The 25191-nt window shown below is 37.6% G+C and overlaps 1 protein-coding gene across 1 annotated transcript in view; it reads left to right on the top strand.

The window, feature by feature from the left end:
* The window catches only part of LOC100542476 (myosin-IIIa), a 79426-nt gene that overhangs the window by 33576 nt on the left and 20659 nt on the right, over window positions 1–25191 (top strand). Inside the window, exons 9-23 of the mRNA XM_031554020.1 lie at window positions 348–452; window positions 537–620; window positions 2073–2275; window positions 3564–3662; window positions 3760–3874; window positions 7342–7468; window positions 8660–8870; window positions 11204–11351; window positions 16076–16229; window positions 17250–17338; window positions 19014–19143; window positions 19267–19437; window positions 21667–21746; window positions 22339–22416; window positions 24916–25121. Of these exons, the coding sequence (XP_031409880.1) occupies window positions 348–452; window positions 537–620; window positions 2073–2275; window positions 3564–3662; window positions 3760–3874; window positions 7342–7468; window positions 8660–8870; window positions 11204–11351; window positions 16076–16229; window positions 17250–17338; window positions 19014–19143; window positions 19267–19437; window positions 21667–21746; window positions 22339–22416; window positions 24916–25121 (2000 nt within the window). The remainder of the gene's footprint in view (window positions 1–347; window positions 453–536; window positions 621–2072; window positions 2276–3563; window positions 3663–3759; window positions 3875–7341; window positions 7469–8659; window positions 8871–11203; window positions 11352–16075; window positions 16230–17249; window positions 17339–19013; window positions 19144–19266; window positions 19438–21666; window positions 21747–22338; window positions 22417–24915; window positions 25122–25191) is intronic.

The raw sequence follows: 25191 nt of genomic DNA, 5'->3' as shown, positions 1-25191 counted from the left end.
TAATCAGTTACTTTTCTGAAGTTTAGACATCAGTATTATGCAGAAAAAGCAAGAGGATGTAAAGTGTCATTTCATTTTAAATTAAATAAATAAGGCAACATTATATTTATTCTAATAATTCAAGTTTTGTGGCATAAAGCTGGAAGCATACAAAATTATTTTTTATCTTTTTTAGCAGTTCTTATAGTACTAAATGCAGATCCACAATATAGTGAGTGCAGTAACTGCTCACTCAGAAGCAGCAATACTGCTCAAAAGGATGATGTACAGTAATTTGAAAATGAAAGTTAAGTGAAAAAAAGTCATTAAGGAGACAAAGATAATGTTTTCATTTTTCTTGTGCTTAGCATTCCAAACTGTATATTGGAGCCAAACGGACTGCCAACCCTCCTCATATTTTTGCTGTTGCTGACATTGGTTATCAGTCCATGGTGACATACAACTCTGATCAGGTAAAGATGAGGTGACCTATTTATATCTTTTACTAGGCTGAGAGATATGTAATGAGCTCAGACTTATGGTCTTGTTCTCTGCAGTGCATCGTTATTTCTGGGGAAAGTGGAGCTGGCAAGACACAAAGTGCCCATCTTCTAGTTCAGCAGCTCACTGTCCTGGGCAAGGTATGATTCAGTGGGGGAATGCTTCTGTAAGACTTTGGTATCTGAGATCTAATTGAATGACTGAATCCGGGGCAGGCATTGTTAGAGGACCAAGACAGTAAACATTTTCCAAAGAATTCCTATGAGTACCCCCTCCAGTGAGAGCTTATGCCAGTTTAGTTGAATGTTTTCTGATCACCCAAACTGTTAAATAAAATTATCTTAGAGCTTTTTGCCTCTCACCACAACCAGTTTGCTATCACTTGGATATGTTCATTCTGGGAAGTAATCATCATAATTAGCAGAACGGGATTTTGCATTTCCCAAGTGATATGCTAGCAAACTGATCCACTAGTGTGGTGCAGTGCAACTTTAAACAGATGGTAACATGGATTGTAAAAGCAGGCAAGCCATGTCAAGTGATGGACCGCAGAAACTGATTGTGTATTTCCACTTTCAGCCAGCCATCCATTCTGCAGAATGCTATATTGTGACATGCTTCATGGTATATGCATGCCTTTCTTTCCATATGCTTTATGTAGGAATGACCACTGATTATGAGTCTACTTATTCAAAAGTATAGTGGACAGCCAAGTATGTGTCAGTTTGTGAAAGTCCATTGTATCAAAGGCTCCATGTATATGAGCAATGGCACACTCTATTTGTGATGTAAGGCCTCTATTCATTCCATTGCAATTTGATGCCTTCTTAAATCTGCAGGGCCATGTTTCTTTGAGATTCATGGGAGGAAAGGGACCTGTGTATCTGATGAGGAAAATTAATTGATCAGTGTGATTGATAAAAACTCAAAGACAGCTTTTGTCTATACAAGGTGAAATATTTTTCCCTCTGAAATCTTATATTCCTTACTCCAATGAAAAACTCCTTCAGTGAAGGTATGCCTACATGTTTAAATGAAGGAGTGTACTCAGCTGGTTTTGTGTGAGCTGGCTTTCATCTCATTCATGCAGTTGCACTTGGAGTGAAAATGAGGAGGACAGGATCCAACCCCCATGTGGATACAATCTGTAATTGCTAGTCTGTGCCACAGCACCTGTGCTCTTGTCACCCACACTAATGAGTCAAGGTGTGAGATGTGCCTTACCTTGTTACAGAAACAGATTGATCTGTTCTTTGACTGTAGCAAAGCAGCAAGATTAGATGAATGGCTGAATAAACAACAGATAGCACACCCATTTGTTCATTTCTGTTCGGAAGCTTATGCCCAACTCCAAGTATTGAAGGAGTCCCATTGACATAATGCTCATGAAGCAAAGCCTGTGTGTAAGGGTTGTATTGCACGGGGTTCACTCACTGATACAGGAAAAAAAAGGAAAAAGGCTCAAATGCAACATTTTGAACTACACAAAAGTCACACTACATGGTGCAAACTGGAATAGGAAAGAAGCACTTAAGAAGGAATGTATTTGAATGATTACTGCTAATTTTAAGCACTGTCTTTCTCATATCTAGGCTAATAACAGGACTCTACAGGAGAAAATCCTCCAGGTGAATAACCTTGTAGAAGCATTTGGAAATGCAGGCACTATCATCAATGATAACTCCAGCAGATTTGGAAAATATTTGGAAATGAAATTTACTTGTGGTGGCACTGTAGTAGGAGCTCAGATTTCAGAGTACCTCCTTGAAAAATCCAGAGTTGTCCACCAGGCAGTGTAAGTATAAAAGTATAAAAATAATTTTTCACCTCATTTGAGGCTTACAGAGAAGGCTTACAATAATGGAAATTATCTCAGGACAAAATAGAAGGAAGAGTAAAGAGTACTGTGAGGGCTTTGTGTGGTTGTGTTGTGATGTGGCTTTTTACATAAATGATATATGAACAGTTAATAGTTCTGTCAGCTAATTGAAAACTACTCCCATTTTTTTTTCATTGCCTCCACGGTTGCTTAAACAAATCCCATGAAGGTTCATATCTGATGTATAAAAGGTATATTGGAATATCTAAAGAATTAAAAGCTTTCTAATGGTTCTTTGTGGAAATTATGGAGAAATCGAAATTTTACTTTGACGCAAACTTTTAGTATTATATAAATTATGTGGCTTTGCCTTAATTGCTTTATGTTTCCTCTAGTATTTTAGATTTGTTTGCAAAATGTTCATTTTCTACTTTGGCGAATTTAGTTGGATCTGGTTTATGCAGGATTACAGACCAAGTGCAATACAGAGCCATTTCTGTTGTGTGTATATCTCATAAGAGAAAAATTAAATGGCATTTCTAATGTATTAAAATTATTGAAATGTATTTTCTATCATGATATATAGTAAAACTATTATACTTACTCTGTTTCTATCTTAGTAATGATAGAAAAGATAGAGCTTGAGACAAGGAATCTTGTTGTTTTACATTTTTCTGCTTACTGGTCTTTTCTCATTTTTATTCGTTCTGTATGACTTTGTTGTCTGTTGCGTATTTCTGGTATGAATGATTTCTGAATCTCACTGGCAATTTTTTTATTAACAATTTAAAGTTAGATGCAGGTTTATAAAAAGCTTTTTTTTCATTCCCGAGTTGAACATAAGCACAGAAAGTGCTTTTTCAGGATAAAATTAGCTTTTTCCCTAAAATATTACCTTTTTCTTAACTTAATATGTGTTTTTTTTTCCTGTCACCATTAGTTGGTATTTACATTTTGCCACATGCTGAGACAGGTGGTCAGCAAACCATTTAGGTGCCTCAAATGTTCTTTGGGTAGGTGTTTAGAGATCTGAATTCACAGGAAAATGCTGCTGAACTGGTTAGCCTGAGAGGCACTATAGGAGGTTAGTGCTTGAAGCATGAATTTCAAGGACTCCTGAAGCTGTTGGTGGAGAGCATTGTTCTCTCTGCTGGCAATTCAAGTGAGCCTTGTCCTTTACCTTAATAGCATTTAATTATAGCGTGTATGTCATCAGTAAATGTGACATAGATACACTTCTAAACAAGTTTCTTTCTTGTTGCAGAGGAGAGAAAAATTTCCATATTTTTTATTATATTTATGCTGGTCTTGCAGAAAAGAAAAAACTGGCACATTACAAATTGCCAGAATATAGACCTCCCAGGTAATACTGTTTATTTTTACAAAAATTGATTCCTTAGAAATGTGATGGTGTTGAATTCCTAACCTCGTTTAAATTCTAACTCTGTCAACTCTTCCAGATATCTGCAAAACGATCATTTCAGAATAGTGCAAGACTTTATGAACAATAGCTTTTATAAGTCGCAGTTCGAATTAATTGAACAGTGCTTCAAAGTCATAGGTTTTACACTGGAGGTGAGTGCTGATAACCCTTTCTAATGAATTTTAATGGCTACCTTGATAAGGGAAAACATGAATAAAAAATTGAAATAATCACCCTTGTTATTTTCCTCCTTTAGCAGTAGTGTTTTTATGATATTACGTGGTCAACTTGCTGTTATATGCTACATTTAAATTTTTAAGGTTTTAAGGCATAGATAAACTAATAAAATGATGTTAGTCAACAAGGCTTTGATGATCGTGAACACAGCACAGCTGAGTGATTAGGGGAAAGAAGGACTTTTGACAAATTAAATGCATAGAAAATGTTGTAACTGTTTATTAGTCTATAATTTTGGGACTACGAATATGAGCTTCATCTCTGGTTTAAGATGATGTCCATGGTGAGAGTTCTAAAAATTCATTGAGTTTATCTGGGTTTTGATGAACTCAATAAATTTTCACAACTCCAGAGACAAAGTTGAGTGAAGTTTTTACATTCCTTTAGAGTGGATCTGATCACTGAACATTAACTGAACCCATTCTTCCTTTATCATCTCATACCATTGCTCTATTGGCCATTAAATCCTTCTCACCAGGCTGTTTTTCATGTAATTGTAGTTAAAACCATGCCTCTGTACTTATAAAATATGACGCAAGGGAAATAAACCCCATCCTGCACCCTTGTTCTCTCATTTTAGAAGCTGTGCATCTTGGCTATAGTTTACCACTGACTTTATCAATCACAAATGATAGCAGGAACACAACCCATATGATATCTGTGAAATATAGAACTATTGCTGCAGAATGGATGCATGTTTTAGTCTGTCTATCAAAATCATATTTTGTAAGAAGTTTTTCTCGGAAAACTACTCTGTTAATTTCAGGATGTCTTGTTTCCTTCAATATTTTTGAATTGGTAGCAGAACATCCATTCTGTTCCTCCATACTCCTTCTACATTAAGCTGCAGTAACAGCAGAGTTCACAGTCTCTTTCTCCTCTGTGTGCTTATTCATAACTGCTCGTAATAATATCACACATCCTTTCACACCTGTACTTTTCAGCACTCTAGAAGCAGCCTGGGAGGATATGCACAATTCAGCACTGGTAGCAGTTTTATCTCACCAAAAACCTTGATATGCCCTAATTAATACTGTGTAAAGCAAGTAGTCTGTTCTTGTTCCACACTCTTTTGTTCACTTTGATAGATGGAAAGAATAGTCCTGATCATCCAGAAGAGGAGACCATTCTTACAAATTAAAGATTCACTTCTAATACCATCACTGGCTGCATTAAGCAGATGTAGCACGCGTCTTCATTCAGTTTCCTCAGTAAGCCACAATGAGCTTAATCTGTGAATGATTATTATTATGACTTGCCACAATTTCAGAAGTAGGTGAAGCAACATAAATAATCTGTGGCTACAAGTGAGCCCCATCCATGATAATCTGTCTTACATTCTCCATTGGTTGAATTAGCCTGTCTGATGTTGTGTTTGCAAGAGTGAAGGAACAGAGGAATCTTTCTTAGTTGAGGCTCTGATACAGGATACAAGGAAACTGTAAGGAACTAGCACTTGTATGTCTCTCCAGAGCTGCCAAGAGGACATTGCTTTCTCTATTTCTGCATCAGGTGGCAGAGCAGGATGCCAGCAGGGAAGGGAAGTTTGACTTGTTTCCAAATGGTGGCAGAGGTGTGAATAAGTGTTTGTTTTCGTGTTTACATACTGCTTCCCAACCCTTCCGAGTGAACTCAGGATGTCTACACCACTCTCTTTAGAGGAGTGATGGCTATTGCCAGAAATAAGAGTGTGTATGTACAGGGATGATTTCTTTTCTATTAGGAAAAAAATGCTGTACAACAGAGTTCCTTTTCTAAGTTATTTATTTCTAACTAGCCTTGAGCTTTTATATTCACCCTGCAGTGCCAAGGAAGATCTATATATACATATTCTGTATTTTATTATCAGAAAGCCTTGAATAAAATATCTTCTTCAGTTAAAACTAAGACCTAAATAAAGATTTCATTCTTTAAAATTTGTTTTTAACTGCCTCACAGCCATTAATAGTAACTGTCCATATCCCAGCCTTAAAATCACACTGTTTCATCTCAAGTTGCAAGGCAAAGTTAATAGAAAGAACTGGCTGAGGTGAGCAGTAATCATGCTGTATAAAACAGATCAAGCCAGATTTAGAACACGGTGGGAAAGGGAATAGAACTGTCAGCAGCAATACATACTGTACAGCATAATGGCAGAAGTTAAGCTCTTCATTTTCTGTGTTTTATGTGTCCCTAAGCTTAAAATGTAAATGATTGCTTAAAGCCTACATCAGCTGTGAGTCAATTATCCTGAGCATAATTTTCGAGTGTGCTCATATAGTTTGTCTTGCTGTCACTGGAATAATTAATTTATTAACTGCTAGATTAACTTCTCTGAAAGTGCTGAAAACAAGACCGAGTCCTCTAGAACAATTAAGTAAGGATTGTATCGGAGTAAATGATGCCTGACATGGAACCAGCAAACTACTGAATATCAGGAATAAAATGCTGTGGAATTATGAAAATTGTCATTTTAAAATACTAATCAAAGTTATAAAACTGCTTATTGTAAAACAACCATAAAACTTACAAAACTGGTCTTTATAAAATGCACTATTACTCTGTGCCTCAGAGTGTGTAGTACTGGAGATTGCTAGCTTAAAACTGGGTCTGTTTTACAGGAACACTTCAGCATTTCTGAGTAGAAAATACAGATCATTGAGTATACTGAAAAATGTTCACAGTTCAGGTGAAAATTCACAGCTGAAAATTGGCATTTCAAAATCTATGTGCAAGAATACCTTATTTCATTCATTACAAATCTTGTAATCAGATTTTGTCCTATGTAATTACTTAAAATCATTTACTGTAGGTATCACTTTGCTGTCCAGACTAATATTAGCCCTATTTCAAGGCAGAATCTCTGGAACCTACTGAAACATTTGAAATCTATACATTTCAGTTTAAATATACTTAAATACAGTCCACACCAAAGTACTGTGGTGAGTATTCTGTTCCTTAGTGACATTTTGAAAAATTCTCTGCTAAATAGAGATGTGAGTTCTCACTCTTCTCCCAGTGAAGCTCTTTTCCTGATGACATTGATGGAGTGGTTGCAGGCCTATTATTATTTGGAGTACTCTGTTTCCGTGATCCAAGAAACTTAAATGCAGATTTTTAAAATATTTTTGCTGATGTAGGTATTACATTTTTAGACAAGATTGAGTCTGCAGACATGGTGAAGGGTGGAAATAATAATCCTCTGTGTTCCCTCTACTTGTACAGAACAGGGAATAATTGCTTGGGAAAGTATTCCTAAAAGAAATAGCCATGTGGCAGACAACGGGAGAAAGTGTTCCAAGCTTAGGAAAGAACATGTGGATAACCATCACATGCACCCAAGTGAGAAGCCTCTCAGGCTACTAAGTGTTACATCTATTTTTTTTGTATATATACTTTCCAGGAACTTGGAAGCGTATACAGTGTTCTGGCTGCCATTCTAAATGTGGGTAACATTGAATTTTCTGCAGTGGTATCTGAACACATGATTGACAAGAGCAACATTTCCAATCCAGTAGCCCTTGAAAATTGTGAGTTTTTTCTTGCTTTGAATTTGTTTTCCTTTTAGCATTTTAGTAGCAAATGTCTTTCATTGTGAAAAGTTATCAATGAGGGCTGTATTCACATGGAAATTTTGCAAGAGGAATTAAATGTTGGAATTAGATTAATTCCAGGCTCACCTGAATTCAAATGTAAGAAGAAAAAAAAAAAAACCGTTTTATGTGACTAACTAGTTTGCTGGCATTCAGAAAACACGACAAACATTGCAGGTGCTTGAAAAGAAAATCATTGGAATTTTTCCAAGGTTATTTGAACATTTGAAGGAGAACCTCATTAACATTTTGAATATTTTTTTCAGTTTATTTCATGGATCTTCATTATTTGTTCCATGCACGTACATGTTGAACTGCATCTAACTAATTATTTGGAAGGGTTACCTTACACTTCTGGTTGTAATTAGCTGGAGAAGGAGAGGAGCAATGATTCTCAAGGAAGTTGCTACTCTTTCTCAGTAATTACAGATGAGGAGTCTATGAACTCTTCATGCTATCTTCTTACACATTTTCTTGTCATAGAAAAATGTCGTGCAACTGGGAAAGAAGCAAAAGGAGACAGCTGCAGATTACAGGGATGGAATATAACAGAGGGATATTCACGCCTCACAACTTTCATGCTCCCAACAGTCACCTAGATTCCCTAGCATTTCTCCATAGACAGTTTGGAGAAGCAGCCTCCTTGATGGAATAGTTTAGAGCATCTAAATGCCTGTGCTTTGAATTGCTGATTGCTGTTAAAATTGAGAGGTTTAGATTTTATGTTGAGGGACATTTTTCACTGACAGGTTGGTGAAGTGCTGAAACAGGCAGCCCAGAGAAGTTATAGATGCTCCAGTCCTGGATGGGATCTTGGGCAGCCCGATTTAGTGCCTGATTCAGTGGCTGAAAACCCTACTCAGGGCATGGGGGTTTGAACTAGATGGTCTTGGAGGTCCCTTCCGACCCAAGCCATTCTATGATTCTGTAATACAGCAAAAGGCAGAAAGGCTGATGACTGAAATAGGTACTGACCATCGGTTTGTATGAACACCCCCACTTGCAGGTTTAATTTAAGACTTTGATTCAGCCACTGTTTGGTAGTACGTTATACTTGCAGCCTTGACGACAAAAGTGTGTGTTTTTTTCTTCAGAAGTCTGCCTCTGAGCTGTGACCTTATCTTCCAGGTGCATCCTTGCTGTGTATTCAGGCAGACGAGCTGCAAGAGGCCCTCACTTCTCACTGTGTAGTGACTCGAGGAGAAACAATTATTCGTCCCAATACTGTGGAAAAAGCCACTGATGTCAGAGATGCAATGGCCAAAGCTCTCTATGGGCGCCTGTTCAGCTGGATAGTCAATCGCATCAACACTCTTCTCAAACCTGACAAACATTTAAGGTAAAATGTACTTTTCCAGAATAAAGAAAAATCTTCTATGGAAGGAGTGTGGTCTACATTGAAGTATTTAGTGTTCTCATGTTAAATGATGTTTTTTATACTATTTATATTATGCATTGGCAATACAGTAGATACAGATAGTACAGCATCTGGCGTTTTTCTGTTTAACCTTTACTCATTTAACAATTTGTAGATTATGTGTAACTATTGAAATTATTATTTTTTCCTTTAAACTGTCGACCACATTGGTCAAATTCTGCTCTCATGTGCACCCACATTGTTCCTTATATTGTGATTATTGCTTTTATATACACACAAATATACATCAGGGTAGTTTCCAAAGCCAGTTACTGAGCTAAATGCCCACGCTGTCTTACAGGGTGACGTTTTAAACACACAGATGAGAAAGATCCTGGGAATGAGATTTTAATGCATTTTGCTAATTAATTAAAGAAGAAATAACGCAGCTTGCATTGTAGATCCTGTAGGTCAGGGCTCTTTCTGGCTGGGAATATCAATGATGAAGCATGAACTTGAAACAGAATGTCAATAACAAATAGCTTTGCAAATCTAAATTTTTCTGGATTTTGTATTTTTGAAGCATCAAATGAAAGTCAAGGCTGCAATCCTAAAATCTATCTAAACTTTCAAAAATTTGGTTACCACAGGGCAGCAATAAGCAGAACTTTAATCAGTAGATAGTTGAATAAAATACATGACAGATGAGGCAGCATTGCTAATGCGTGCCTCTCTTTGAGAAGAGTCTTTTTCAAATTGAATACTTACCATGCTGGTGAGTATGGAGAATGTTTGACCTGAAATTCTTGCTATAAACAAACAAATAACAACAACAAACAAAAACAAAAGTCTACACTGTTTTTTGTGGTAGTAAAATAATTAATAATTTGTATTTATTTCCTTCTTTTTTTTTAAATTTAGTTCTGAAGAGGAAAGACAATTTCCAGATAGACAAAGTAGTCACCAATATAGGTCAAAATCAGCAAATGTCTTTGGTCACAGTCTCATAGAATCATAGTAAATCCCACTTTGAAAGGGAATCACAAGGATCGTTGAGTCCAGCTGCTGGCTCCACACAGAATCATCCAGTAAAATAGTATTTGTAAATTTGTATTATTTGCCAGAGCAGGACATGTGCCTTTAAATTTTGCTTATTGTTTCCTCTTTTAAGTCTTCTCAATGCACTTGCAGGGGCAGGAAACAATAAAAAAGATGCCAGCCGTAGAAGTTGTATGATTCTCTTTGCAGTGGTGCTCAGGGTCAGAGACATTGTGCACAACCTAGAGCCCAGGAGCTGCCCCTGCCCATCAGCTGCACTGTGCAGTGATGGAGTGCTGGCACAGGGACCAGAGAGGCTGTGAGGTTTCCGCCTACTAAGGGGATTTCTAAAGGCTGCATGCACATGGGCCTGGGCACCCTGCTCGGATTGACCTTGCTGGGAGCAGGGCTGTGCTAGAGGAACCAGTTACTGAAAACAGAAACTGAATCTGTTTCATTTGACCCAAACTTGGCCTTGCAGTCCGTACCACAGATTCTTGGCATGTGGTGCTGCAGAGCTAGCAAAAATGAGAGCCAGAGCCAGCACAGCCCAAGTGCCCCAGTGCCAGCTGCACACACAGACATCACACATGCATTCACTACAAAGATACAGCTACGTTGAGAGCAAAACACAGCAAGAACTTTCATTTGGCACTTCTGACTTATTTTGGAAATAGCACAAAAAGAGATAAGGAATAGCCAGAAGAAAAGTTCTGCGTGTGGTCGTTCCATGAGGAAATACTTCAGTTTGTGAGATGGCCTTCACAAAGATGTTCAAGTGCTCAATATACAAGTAGTTATTTAGATGCATAGGAGGTCTAGCTATTCTTTCTTTAGACTTTCCTGTTAAAATAAGAAGTTTAAAGTGTTGTGAATATGTAATAAGAAGAAATAATATCTAGTGTCTTTAGTTCCAAAGAACAATTGAATAAGGCCTGTTTGCGTACAAAAGGAACAAAAAGAACCTCATGTTGTTTCTGTACCATCAGCTTTTTACAGTAGATTATTAACTAGCACATATTAATCAAATTTGAAGTCTTCTTCACACTTATAAATTGAATTGGGCATTAGATGATTCAGAGTATCTGGTTTGCAGATAGAGATGTCTTTGGATTTATGTGCATTTATTGTATTTCAAATAAAAATTGATTTTTTTTAAAAGAAAAATCTGATTTAGTAAAGGCTATTCCGTTCATTTGCTGTACAGATATGGCTTATGATTTGCTTTCACAAAACAATTATGAGTATAGTTAATGTCAAATAATTAATCTTTGCAGTGGAAGTGATGATGGTTTGAACATTGGAATTCTTGATATCTTTGGCTTTGAGAATTTCAAGAAGAATTCTTTTGAACAACTCTGTATCAACATTGCCAATGAACAGATTCAGTTCTACTTCAATCAACACGTCTTTGCCTGGGAACAGGTATGTGTTGAATTTTGTGATTAAGATTTAATATTGCTGAACATATAAAAGCTTGTTTTAAGGAATGACTTTGTTTCTTCTCCATAGGAAATTGTAAATTGCAGATCCTAACGAATGTTTTCTGAATATGTATTATATGAAGCACTGTTGGATTGCTATTTGCAAGTAAAATGCCTACATAAAATACATCAAACTTGAAATGTACAGTATCTAAGCAACATGACACAGTGATGATCATTCTGGTGCTAATGCAGTGTTGTTTTCCTGAGGAATAATGTATCGTATGGTTCTACAGTAAAAAAAAAATAAATGAGTAGTGAAATAATTATTGAAGTGCAGTGTTCATAATAACTTGCTAATAAGCTTAATGAACATTGAAATTCCATAAATAAAAAAAAAGGAAATCTTGATCTTAATTTGTTCTTGTTCAGGAGCTAGCTCATCTAAGCTAAATAACGATGGATTTAATCAAAATAATTTTATGTGAAACAGAGAATAGAAATGCAGTTATAAAAGTTTATTAAATTGTAGAGGACTAAAAAACCTCAGAAAAAGATCACCTCAATTTTATAAACTATTTCATGTGACTCATCTTTAAACCATTATTCAGTATTGTTATTTGAAGAAATTGCATGTCTGGGGAAAAAATAATGATTTCATTGGAAGTAGATATATTCACTATTGTCACTGATTTCTTTTCTGTACCTGAGTCTGAAAACTAATAATAGCTTTGCTTTCCTTGGAGGTGCAACCTGCTAAAAATATAGCTTCAGAAGTGATGGGAAAGGTATGTTAGGATGTGGTCAAAGATCCTATGCTTTGTTATTCAGAAAGTTCCCCAGTCAGCCTCTCTGAAGATCTTCATTGCCATACAAAGATGTCCTTGCATAAATTACAAAGAGCAATCACCCCCAGCCTTTAGGAACTAGCACTCCCACTGAAACTGCCTGAAAAGAATGAATGAGTAATGTCATAACGTCTTATATAACATTTACTGGAGTGACATAAGTAGCCAAAACAGTAGACCAAAATACAATGGATTGTACCACTCCTGTCAACTGATCTAAGAAAAATTGGCCTTACTGCTCTCGTATCATTTTTGTTAGTCTTGTTGCATTGATACAGTAAATAAGAAGAGCCTGGGTAGGATGTAAAGAAGAATTGCCTCTAGTTTTCCTAATTTTTTTTTTTTTTTCCCCCGTGAGTGACCACAGACTTACAATAACTCCTGACTGTTTCTCCTTTAGTTTTTTGCACCAAGTGATGCTGAAAATTTTCTACAGGAATGACATTTATGAAGACAATTACACAATATTGAGAAATCCTTTTTATTGAATGTTTTCTGTAGCGTTTAGTGTCACTGTAGTACCCCTAATGTGACTTTATTAGTTTTTAATATTCTTTTCCATTATATCATTATATATGAGAGCTGCTCCAAAAGTAATGCCTCCTTTTTCATTATGTTGCATGTGCTGTCCTTCAAAGTGTTTCTCTCACATGTAAGACACTGCACTGATGTGAGAAAATTCTTTGCTAGCTCCATTTTCTGCAGGTAACTTTGTCTAGGAAGATAGCTTTCCCATTTCTTTCTCACTTGTTATGCTTCCATAAAAAGTAAACAGTGTAATGTGAAATACCTTCAATATTTTGGAAAGTGGTGAATTTATTGCCACTTAGAAGGATACTACTTTTTACATTTTATAAGTATGCAATGTTTATTTTACATTTGTGTAACAAATTGATCTTCTACTCTAAGCTGGAAATGTTCATCTTGAATAACTGCCTGGTGCTGCTATTTAGACCAAAGCATCATCATGCCACATTCTCAGAAAAAAATGACATTACATTTTTATTAAGCATGAAGATAATTTCCTAATGCATTTAATAATTCTTTTGTTGGTAAATGAAACCAGACCATACAAGGTAATAATACCTAGTTTTGATCACAGAAGAGACACCATAAAATACTGAGATGAGATTGGAGCCCAGGTATAAGTGCAACTCAGTCATTCCTTTTGACATCCCATCTATAGGAGTACTGTCTAGTGGATTATGCTTTAGAATTTCAATGAGCAGCTGATATTTTAAGGAGCCTTCTAGTTATAAAATACTGTGGGAGATTACAACATCCTGTAACTGATTCACTTATTAATTCAAATAAGATATATTTAATTACAATTTCATGATGTACATCATGAAAGCTTTTCTCCTTGCTGTTTGTATCATAATAATATGGTTGAGGACCAGCAATTGCATAAGAAAATGTAATATGGTATCTCTTAATTCCAAGCCATCTGTCATACCGGTGCCTAGAAGGCTTGGTTATCAGCCATCCTCCAGAAGCTCAAGGGAAGTGATGAAGTGAACTTGCTCCATATCCTACTGGGCAGACAGCAGCATTACAGAAGCTGTCAGCACTAACATCCCATTCAGTTCTTAGGATACACGTGCTAAACACAAAGGGATTATATACACCGAATGAATGCTTTGAAGGTCAGGTACCTGGCAGTACAGGGAGGGGGAGCAGATGTTGCCATTATGATGGAGCAGAATGGCTATTACAGAGTTCCTTTTCTATCAGCTCTCCTAACCAGACTCTCTCACAAACATTTCAAGTAGGGAAAAGTTAATTGTTAGATGTGTTGTCTCTGACATCTTCTTTGAGGATGTCTGAGCATCACCAAAACACTTTTCTGATTCATCCAAAGTAATATCTTCCACAATATCTTCCCTTTTCCCTCTTGATGAAAGTAGTCTTGGTAATCCTGAGCAGTAACAGCTGGTTTCATGAGCATAACAGCTGTGTGTCAGTACAGCCATAGCCCTTGGTTAAGCTGCCCCTACCCTGGTGTAATCTTTGGGAGATAACACAGAGTCATTCCCTTCCTGCCACTAGCTCCTACATGTATATAATTAACTTCATGCCTATATCAGTGATACATTTATTGTTGTCCTGTCTTCTTGTGCTACTCAGGTCATTGATCAAAATGAAAATCAAACCTCCACCTGTCCACTGCACCAGGGCAGACAAGAATGAAGTTAATATTAATTGCCTGAGAGACAGAGCCCATGAGGAACTGTAGAAGAGATTCTTACTCCTTACACCTTCACATGGGTGAATAGACCCTGCCATAACCTATCCTTGGAGTTAAGACTGTCCTGAGAAATTAGATCAAACTGGATAGTAGAGAAGTTTGGTTGTGTATTGTCTTCTCTTTCAAATGGATCAGCAGATATATTTATTTTGGTCAGCCTTTCAGTACCTAAAGGGAGCCTACAAACAGGAGGGAAATCAACTCTTTGATAGGATAGATAACAACAGGACAAGGGGAAATGGTTTTAAATTGAGAGAGAGAAGATTTAGGTTGGATGTCAGGGGGGAGTTCTTTACTAAAAGAGTAGTGAGGTGCTGGAACAGGCTGCCCAGAGAGGTTGTGGAAGCCCCGTCCCTGGAGGTGTTCAAGGCCAGATTGGATGGGACCCTGGGCAACCTGATCTAGTACTAAATGGGGAGGTTGGTGGCCCTGCCTGTGCCAGGAGGTTGGAGATTCATGATCCTTGAGGTCCCTTCCAACCCTGGCCATTCTGTGATTCTGTATTTCCAAGACAGGGTAAGTGATTTGTTTTGTCACTTTGCAGTTTCTTTCTTGCTTAGAGGTATGAAGCCTAATAATGTGTGCTTTTCTGTTGTATATGGCAATTAATTGTTATTTGAAATCCTCACTGTGTTGCTTTCTTCACTCACCCCTGACTGTCATTCAAACTCACGTGAATGACACATAAGGAAAGGTTTTGGGGCTAGAGGTCTTTGAACTCATTAATATTAGCCATCGTTCATGTTTGTGACACTCAATTTACAGTGAATTCAGGGTAGCCCAACTGTGACATTGCATCATAAATTAATATAACACTTCTATAAAGTCCTATTATTTGGAAGAGAAATTATTTTTAGAGTAGCTCAAAAGGCTTAATTATGTGTTTCATAGTGTATGGAGCAGTCTGCGTGGGTCTGAAGGCAGCCTTGGTATGTATGGGAGCACTGCGCTCCCTTTTATACTGCATTATGTAATGCAGACAAAAATAATGGAAGGGTGGCAGTCCCTAGAACATCTTTCTCTTGATAAATCTGTGCCTGTCCTCTGCCATGCTGAAGGATTAAAGAAGGTCATTCTTGTATTGGCCAGCTATAATTTAAATAATTTTTGAGAAAAAAATCATTGCAGCACCCTGTAGATACAGCTTTTGTTACTAGGTTATTCTCAGTCTGGTGGAAAGTTAAGGATATCCGTAGTCTTCAGCAAAGAAAAAAGAATTGGCTCCTTTATTGTTTTTTAATAATTCTTAAACCTTTCTGTCATTTCTTAAAAGGAACAGAAAAAAAAAAAGTAGAGGCCAACCTGGCACTATTTATGTAATTTTTAGAAAGTGTGTGCACCATACTTCCCAATGTGAGAGCTTTTCCAAATGTTTGAAGACAGGAATCAAACACTTGAGGCATCTCTTATCTCCAGTCACATTTGCAAAAATGCCATAGGAATCACTTAAGTATCCAATGGCAAATTAAAATCTATAGCTTGGCAGTGTGATACGTCCCTTCATGTCTTTAGCATCTCAGCATACCCTTTCCATGTAGTTTTTGTTTCCTGCAATTGACAGTTCATGAATTATTTTCTGAACTGGTTCTGTATAGATAGATATAATGTGCCTTCTGTTGTTTGTTACAGAATGAGTACCTGTATGAAGGTGTCGATGCAAGAGTTATAGAATATGAGGACAACAGGCCGCTCTTAGATATGTTCTTGCAGAAACCAATGGGCTTATTATCCCTGCTTGATGAAGAAAGTCGATTCCCACAAGCAACAGATCAGACACTTGTAGGTAGGTGCATGGTTTGTTTTGTAATTTTGCAGGATATCTCCCTGTTATGTTTTTGTTTGCTTTGTCTAGTTCAGCGTATATGTGCTAGCTGTTGTTTTCAGTGAGTCCACATTCCAGTGTCAAAGTATATTTCAGTGAGGCATGCATGGAAGGCTGGATACATCTCTGAAGTTGATAGAAGAAATGTTAGGAGTACAAATGAACCTAAGTTGTTAAGCCAGGTCTTTAATTCTTCCACCTTCAGGATTTTTTTAGTTATGGTGCTTAAAAGATAAAGGTCAAACTGATTTAAACCTCTAGGTTCATATGCCAAGAACACTGTTTTCAAAGCTGAGTTACATTCAGAATTCCAAAATGTTCTGGAATTTAACATGAACCATATCTGAACAAGAATTTTGGTATTCCTTAAGGGTAAAGACTGCAAACCTTGCTTTGGTGCCTTTCTGCAAATTATGTTTCCAATTCTGTTTATTTTGGAAATTAAAATTAAAACATCTGAATTTGTTGTGATTCAGATCCTGAATATTTCAATGCTACTGAGTGCTTACAGTTAATTTCAGTATTTCAGTGAGGTTTCTGAGCAGATTAATGTTTTAATGATTTTTGAATGTGCAGAGTGTCAGATGAAGGTTTTAACCAACATCTGAACACAGAACCTAATAACAATATCCATAATAAGCATTTATATAAGCTCATTGTTTTTCTAATCTTATATTATATACTTTCCAATACAGAGCCCCCCAACCAACAGGTAAATGTTTCCTCACCACTCTGTTCCTATTCTGTTTTGTATATGAAGATCAAACGCTTAAAATACAAATGACTTTCTGAGGTGACACATAAAAAAATGGTACCATTCAAGAGTTCCCATATTCTCTACAGAGAATATTACAAGACATTTCTCCTTAAAATATCAGTAAGTTTTGTGCCACTGTATTGTCTGAGAAGTCAAGAAACATCTTTAGATGGACACAGATTCAGAAGACAATTAAGTAACTCCAATAATGTGTTTCCTTCTAGAAAAATTTGAGGATAATTTGAAGTCAAAGTATTTTTGGAGACCCAAAAGAGTAGATTTAACATTTGGGATTTATCATTATGCAGGAAAGGTAAGAGACCTATTGATATTTGTTGGGGAACAGTAGGTCTGGAAGGAAATGACAGAGGTCAGCTGGGTTGGTTCTTAATCTTTTTTTATTCAGGTCTGACGTGGAAATATTATACCTCAAAAGTAAAAAATGTATTTTTCTTCACAAAAAAAGTAAAATAAAATCAATAATGAAAGTGTGTTTTTCAATGTCACCCAGTAAATGAAGTGACTATTACAGCAGAACCAAAAAGTCACCATTCTGTAATACAACTCGGTGCTCCTCTAAATCTTCTGCTATACTTGTTTCCACTGCTTCAAAATCGGCTCCAGCTCCGTTCCTTCTCCCTTTTGGTATCTCCTTCACCCCATCAGCCTTACTACTAAGTTCGGTACTTTCATTAGACAGATAGAAAAGGCCATGCTTTCTGCTTTATTTGATGAGCCTCATCTTGCCCTGCTCTACAAGGTGATTTCCTGAACATGTCTTTGCAAACTCAGGAGGAGTCGCTGATGGGCTAAGGCAAGATGCTGCTGGCCAGCTGATCCTTGTGGAAGCAGGAGCTCACACTTCCTTTTGAGTTCTTTTCAAGAGACAGAGTAAGCATTGCTGTCTCACATGGGAAACTTTGTAGTGCCTCTGCAGAACAGGAGCAGCTGGTCTGGAACAAGCACTGCACCCGCACTTCCCATCAGCTGATGGAAGATAGCTTGCCCCTTGTATAACACAGGCAGCTACAAAAGGCCTGTGGTGACACCTCTGAAATTAATCTGCTAAATTATGTATGTTTAATGAGCATTGCTTATCTCACTGCTGAGGACTGGGGAGTCAGCTCTGCCTGTACCACTCCTGATTCCTCCACTGCAGCTGTGGATTTCACCAGCCCTTTCCAGCACTGAAGAACATTTTTTATTAGGAGGTTTCTGCTACTATTCTTAAATTTCAATTGCTGGTGATTTTATTTCATTGCTTTTAGTCTTGTTCACTGTAAACCTGGAATACAATTTATTTCCTTTTTCTTTCAAAGCCCTTTTTGTAATATAGGATTGTTAATGGGTTGTATTTTGTGTTGAAATTAAACATGCAGCTTTTGCCACCCTTTGGCCTGGTTTTCTTGTGGGTCATTGACAGATAGAATTCTGGAGGTACATATTGAGTTGGATATCCCATGCCTGATTTGTTTGTAGAGATCTCATGTGCAGCTTGTTACTTTGAAAACTTCCTTTGTAGTTAATGCAGGGTTCTCTAGGAAGAGGATAAGTCCTGGGGCCAGTGCAGCACAGTATGAATGGGACAAAAAGACTGCACAATATGGGTAACCTGTGCAATAAGGTTGAAAGCAAGTTCAGTGCTTGTTGTGTATTTACACCTGTACTAGTGTAAATGATGGCTACAATACAGTTATTCTGCTGCTAAGTCCACACTGACTAAAACTGGTATTCCCTGCATGAGGGCATAAGAGTGTCTCCAGGTACTCTGGAGTAATAGATTTGCTTTTAGTAATCTGCATCATAATGGCTCTCAATATTGAAAAGTTAAAACTGTCTGTGATCAAAAGAAAGACTGTGAGCAAGAGCAAACCTCATGGCTGAAAAGCTATTAATGTCTCTTGATATATTACAAGCCACATGCCAGAGTGGAATTTACAATTACTTTTCAGAAGCCTAGAAGATGCATAAATGCACTTTTTAAACAGGTTCTGTATAATGCAAGTGGATTCCTGGCCAAAAATAGAGATACTCTGCCAGCTGATATTGTGCTGCTTCTGCGATCATCTGAAAACAATCTGATACGACAGTTGGTAACGCATCCTCTTACAAAAACAGGTATTGCTATTGTGGTAATCTTCCTACTGTCCTTCTCTAGCCTTCATACTGACCACAGCTGGATTTCATACGACCATTTATTGATGACATTATACACTTTGTGGCTTAACTTTCCAACCCTAGAATCTATACAGAATGGAGCCCCTGCCATCTCAAGCTGCAGGGGAGGGACTGGTCTGGTCAAGTGCGAAGGAAGTGGTAGAGGCTTCTTTCAGGGTCCCCTCTTCAGGTTAGGGGCTCGGGACAGGGAGTGGAGTACATCTCTTGAGTTGAGGACTGAACAAAAAGAATCAGGTAAGTCACTGCCTTTTTTGGACAGGGCATATGTAAGTTGTCTGTTTTGTCTCAGTGCAATTTTTTTTTTGAAAGTAGTAGAGAACCCAGATGGGTTTCTAACCTCTGCTGCAAAGAAAGAGGAGACACTGTTTCCCCAGTCTAAGTCCATTATAGTAGTTAATTGTTGAGATCCAAATAGTGAACTTTTCCTCGGACAGTTTACAAGGGGTACGTAGGAACGTAACTGGCTCTACAGAAATTACTTCTAAGTAAAGTTGCACCTTAGTTGAACTATGTCCTTTGTACAGTGTCTTACTTGTCTTTTTTGATCATAGGTAAGTCTTATCCTTATAGCCAGAAAATCTAAGTGGCAAGCATCATTTGTGTCTTGTCTTTAGGTTTTACCATGAATTTACTGGGTAACTGCTGTTATGTGTATTATAGACAGGCGATTATAGACAGGGGTTACTTATTACTGTGTTATATTTCTCCCTCTGTGAAGGCACTGATGCTGTACAATAAGTATTTTACAACAGTACTTTCTTGTACCACTGCATAGAAAGCTAAATTGAAAGAGCCTAATGGAAATGTCTCCAAAATGTTATCATAACTTACAGAAGCTAGGGCTTTGGCAAAGTTCCTGTTACTCATGAAGGAAGCTTTGCTTGTGGAATGCAAAATTCAGTCTTGAAAGTCTATTTTAGGTCAGTATTGTTGGAAAAGCACAGAGCACAGTGTCCTTCTCTGAACATTTTAACTTATTTACATCTGCTAAGATGTTAAACTATAATTTCTGTAGAGCCAAGGTCAGGGCCCAAATGGTACCAAGAACTTTTGTAATGTTTTGCAGTAAAATGACTCTGAAGATTATTTTAGTTGTTTTGTTAATCAACATCAAATGTTGTACCTTTTGAAACTGACCTAAACAATCCAGCTCTAACCAACTAAAAGTTAGTTTTCCAGTCTAAGTCATTCATATAGAGTCAGTGGAAACAGAGGTATATCCAGAGTCCAACCGATCCTATCCATCTTGAGTGTTTCTCTTAGGATGAGATAAATCTCTTCTGAAGGTCCCTGTCTTCACTGAATGCAGTGGAGATCCAGGAGACAACTCGCTTCCAGGTAGCTAACGTTAGATTTGAGTAATCTCTCTTTCCTTTCTACCCAGTGATATTTAGCTAAGCACAGGGGATTTTTGCACTTGATACCATCACATAATCCATGATGCATTAACTGGGCATACCATATAGTTGCAGCTTTTTATCCAAGTTTTATGTAACTCTTATCCTTCTCTTATAGTAGCTGAGCACAGAGAGATTGTAGGTTCTCACAGGTTACATTTCAGAGGTATTATATTAATAGCAGAAGCAATGGCAGCATGCAGCACTGGGTAGGATTTATCAACATAAAGCAACATGGTGTAAAGTCCAGTAGTATTTTCACTATTTCTTTAGAAGGTCGGTGTCTATATAAACCACTCCTATGAACCTTATCCTTCAAGTCATTATAATAAGGGTAGTTTTTGTCTAAGAATTCCAAGGTTGCAGTCTTAAGACTATGTCTGTGATAATAAACAAAACAGGGTCAGAGGACAATAGCCAAAACACTGCCACAAGATTGTCCATTATGATTAATTGTTACCATGTCACCCTGGGACAGTTTTGATCAATGTCAGCTAGCATTCTCCCAGGAATACCCAGGCACACTTCACAAGAAAGTACAAATTAGCAAAAGTTTCCAGCAAGCTCTATGGGGAGATGCAGCTGTATTTTTACCACTGGAGTAGAAGAGTGGAGAAGTATAGTGTTTAGCTGTATAGACTTGAGTCATGCCATGTCATCTGACCTCAGAGCTAGAGAAAGGTGCTGGCATATAGTTTTATCTTATATATGTAGCCTTAGAACTAGGATAGCAAAATAACCTCCTTAGGGTAAAAGCTCATGGATACTATAAGATATATCTTTTTCACCTTCTGCAGCATTCTCTTTTTTTCTCTTTTTTTTTTTTTTTTGCTCTAGTAGGTGATATAAATACTGAAGGCAGAAAATTCAGTCTTGTTCCATCCTCATGCAATTTCTTCAGAGCTTGTTCCATCTCAAGGGTGCAAAGAGAAATGACAGCATACACAGAAAAAGTCAACATCTTTTATAATCATATGATTATACTGAATAAGGTGGTTCAACATATTTTTTAGTCTAGATGATATCTAAGCATTTTGGTAGGTGACATTCTTTGATCTTCCCATAGGTAACCTAGCACACAGTAAAAGCAAAACTACAATCAGTTACCAGATGTGGACCCCCCAGAAATCAATCAGTCGTACAAAGGTAAGAAAGCTGATGTCATGATTCCTCACTGAATCTTAAGTTAAACTACAAAGGCAATACTGTCATTGGTACTAAAAGTAAGCAAGTAACCCCTTCGATGGTTTTTCTCCCTCTCCTATTTTCTTTTCTGTTTAGCTGGATATCTTTGTGTTGTGCAATTCATATTCCTTCCGTGAGGTAAAAAAACTAACATTCCCTTCTTTCTCGCTATAGTTTTATAAAAGCTTCAGAAAAAAAAATAAAAATTAGTAATTTGGTGTGAAGTACGGTCATGTTCTATAGAGAATGACCACACTAGCAGTGGTCCACAATAACAGGTTCTCAGACATTGTCGGGGTATTTGTGGCAGTTATTTAGATGTTCTGTTCTCATATTGTGTCCTCTGTGTGTGAATGTTTGTGTATTGTGCAGCAAAGTAATGTATTGTATTGGTGTAACTACTTTGTGCTAGTGATCATACGGTAACTTTTCCAGTTTTTAGTACTTTTTTTTAAATTGATGTTCTCAAAGAAGTGGTTGGTTGAGGCTTTGGAAAGGGCACTGTAGGCTCAACATAGATAAAAAGTGTTATTTTCTTTCTTCATCTATACAGAATGAATCAGGAGATACTGGACATCATCCAAGAGAGACAACCAGTATGAAAACACAAACAGTCGCTTCTTATTTCAGAGTAAGATAACAGATTTTTTCACCTGTTTTTTTAGAGTAGAATAAGTATTTATTCTTTCATCTTTTGAAATACACCTGTTAACTTAGAGTCAACAATGGTCAATTTGGAGTTTGTGACATGCATATAGGGCACAGCAGTTTGTGCAGTACAAATATCTAAAGGAGACTGTGATGTTCCATCTAATATTACTCAAATACACAGCCATATTTCTGTCATGATGCTTCTCTGTATGAATCATCTTTCATTTGCCTGCTTTTTCCTAAGGGACATAAGAGAAGACCGGTTGTATAGCATTTCCTTAAAAAGTAAAAAGGCAAAGCTAATTTGGAGCAGGAGGTACAGAGGAAGATTTTGATGGACACACAGGCTGTTTTGGGTCCATCCTTTTGGCTTCTTCAGCAGTGCTTTTTCCTTTCTCAAGCAGTGGCTGTGCTGTGCTGATTCTGTCATAGAAAATATCTGTGAAGGACATTCTTTCCTCCAAAGTCATGCACGGAGTGCACAGCTCTGAGGCTCCAACTCCTCATAACTCCTAGCTCGCAGCAAAAATGTGAAGGTGGCCCTGGTAATGTTTATGACCTGTAAGAGTTCATTTACATCTGAGACAGAGAACAGTAAGAAGCAGGATCTCTTTGTTAGTAAATGCGATTACACAGCTTTTTGGTCTACCAAGGATTATTCAAGCCGAAGTATCATGGTGGTTCAAAGCTGGATTGTACATTTATATTCTGGATGGAAAAATGTATTGAATCTACTTCAAAGCTCATGTCTGTGATTCAGTGCATTACCAACAAATCTAGCAACAGAAGCCATGGATGAGTTATTATATTTGCACTTTCCTTTTACTGGAAATCACTGCTCAGATCATGCTAGCTAATGCTCTCAAATGAAAACTCAGCTCATCAGTGGTTTGCTCTTAAGCAGAAATCCCTGGGTGACAGAAAACCATCTGCCTCCCAGGCTGAGTAGAAAAAAGTTTATCTATTAGCCTGTCCTATTTGTCTGTGTTCCATTGCCACACTAGTAATAAAACTAATTAAGCACTTTGCTGCGTTGTACAGCATTTATCCAGAATGAAGTTGCACATTTTAATAGGAAGCATATGGCTCTCGACATCCTCCACCAGTCTCGTGTGCCTAACCTACTGCTGAACTGCATGACATCCTGGCTGCCTTCTTCTGTGGAGTCAGGTTAAATCTTGAGGAATGAGCCTGTTCATTTGTGTCTTAATAAGATCTTCCTACAAAGCAATGCTATGAAATACAAACCAAGGGTTTTTTTGCAGCCATATTCACCGCAGTTGGCATGAGGAGCTGCAAGTAGCACCCTCTCTGCTAGCCTGGCATCCTGGTGAGGAGTGAAAAATGCAACTTTGGATTGATTTTGTGCATTTTTAGTTTTACCCTTCTCAAAGTTTTACTCCTGGCAGGGCAGCTGTAGTGTCACCATCAGCCTATACAACAAAGAGAACGTGCTATATCAGAGTAGATTAAGCAACCCCTCTTCTGGGGTGACTTTAGTTTCTTCCAGTTTAATGCAGGGATGGTGATATTTACTGGCTTGTTGCTCTTCCACTTCCCATCCTTAAGACTTTCTTTTTGGATGAATAAAGATCTTCAAATAGTTGACAATAGGTTAAAAACAAAAACAAACAAACAAACAAAAAAGAAACAAACAAAGGTTGCAGTTACCTAACAAGATTCCAAGAAAAATAAAGAAGTACAAGGAGAGTTTCTGTCATATATTAGACCAGTGATGGCTGGGAAGAGGCTTTCAGGGACACTGCCCTTCCATCAGATCTGACAGCATTTAACACCTTTAACAGCCACACTGTCACTAACATCTCAGTCACTGATGCACACAGCAAGCCTGATGCACTTGCTCCAAACACTTATTTGTTCCCTGTCTTCCGCATTAGGCATAAAATGTGCAGTCAACTACTTGTGCCTTTCGTGAAAATGAGTGGGATGTCCTTGGAAATATTCCTCATTTAACTCTTCCCTTTTCTGCAGCTGTACATAGAATTCATTTATGCTCTAGCAAACAGTGCTTTGTTTCTGCTAAATGTACAGCTTGATACGAATGTGGCCAACCCAGCCCACCAGCTGCTGTTACATGCACTGGTCATCAGGGAGCTTGCAAGAAACAGATCAATTTTTAGAACTGCGATTAAAGATAATGCTGCTTCCCAAAACAAAGCAGGAGTTCAGTTATTGGCAGTACCATAAGTTATTGCAGTTTTAGTGAGAATACTCTGGATGGGCTACGATATACCCATTTGAGGTCAGTGTGGCCCTCAATCAGTACACGCTGATCTTTTCGAAGCTGGAATTGTTGGTGGGCCGTTTACTTCATCTACTGTTGAAGTTCCCTTTTAGTGAAATGTGAATGCTGTTTCATGTGTTCTTGATCATATGAAATAAAATTTCAGCTACACCTGGAACTATGTGGAAGTTTTCTAAGCATCCTGGTTTTGGATATTTTGTTACTTTCTTTCAGTACTCTCTCATGGATTTGTTATCCAAAATGGTGGTTGGCCAGCCTCATTTTGTCCGGTGCATCAAGCCAAACAACGACCGGCAGGCAAACAAGTTTGATAAAGAAAAAGTGCTCGTTCAGCTGCGTTACACAGGAATTCTGGAGACAGCAAGGATTCGAAGACAGGGTTATTCGCACCGCATACTCTTTGCTAACTTCATAAAACGGTAATATTGATGTGAAGAAGTGTTTTTTTTTCTTGCGTCATTGCTGCTCAGAGTTTGACAAGCATGACTT

The sequence above is a fragment of the Meleagris gallopavo genome, chromosome 6 (assembly GCF_000146605.3).
Source record: "Meleagris gallopavo isolate NT-WF06-2002-E0010 breed Aviagen turkey brand Nicholas breeding stock chromosome 6, Turkey_5.1, whole genome shotgun sequence".
NCBI lineage: Eukaryota > Metazoa > Chordata > Aves > Galliformes > Phasianidae > Meleagris > Meleagris gallopavo.
This window is presented reverse-complemented; position numbering and strand designations above follow the sequence as displayed.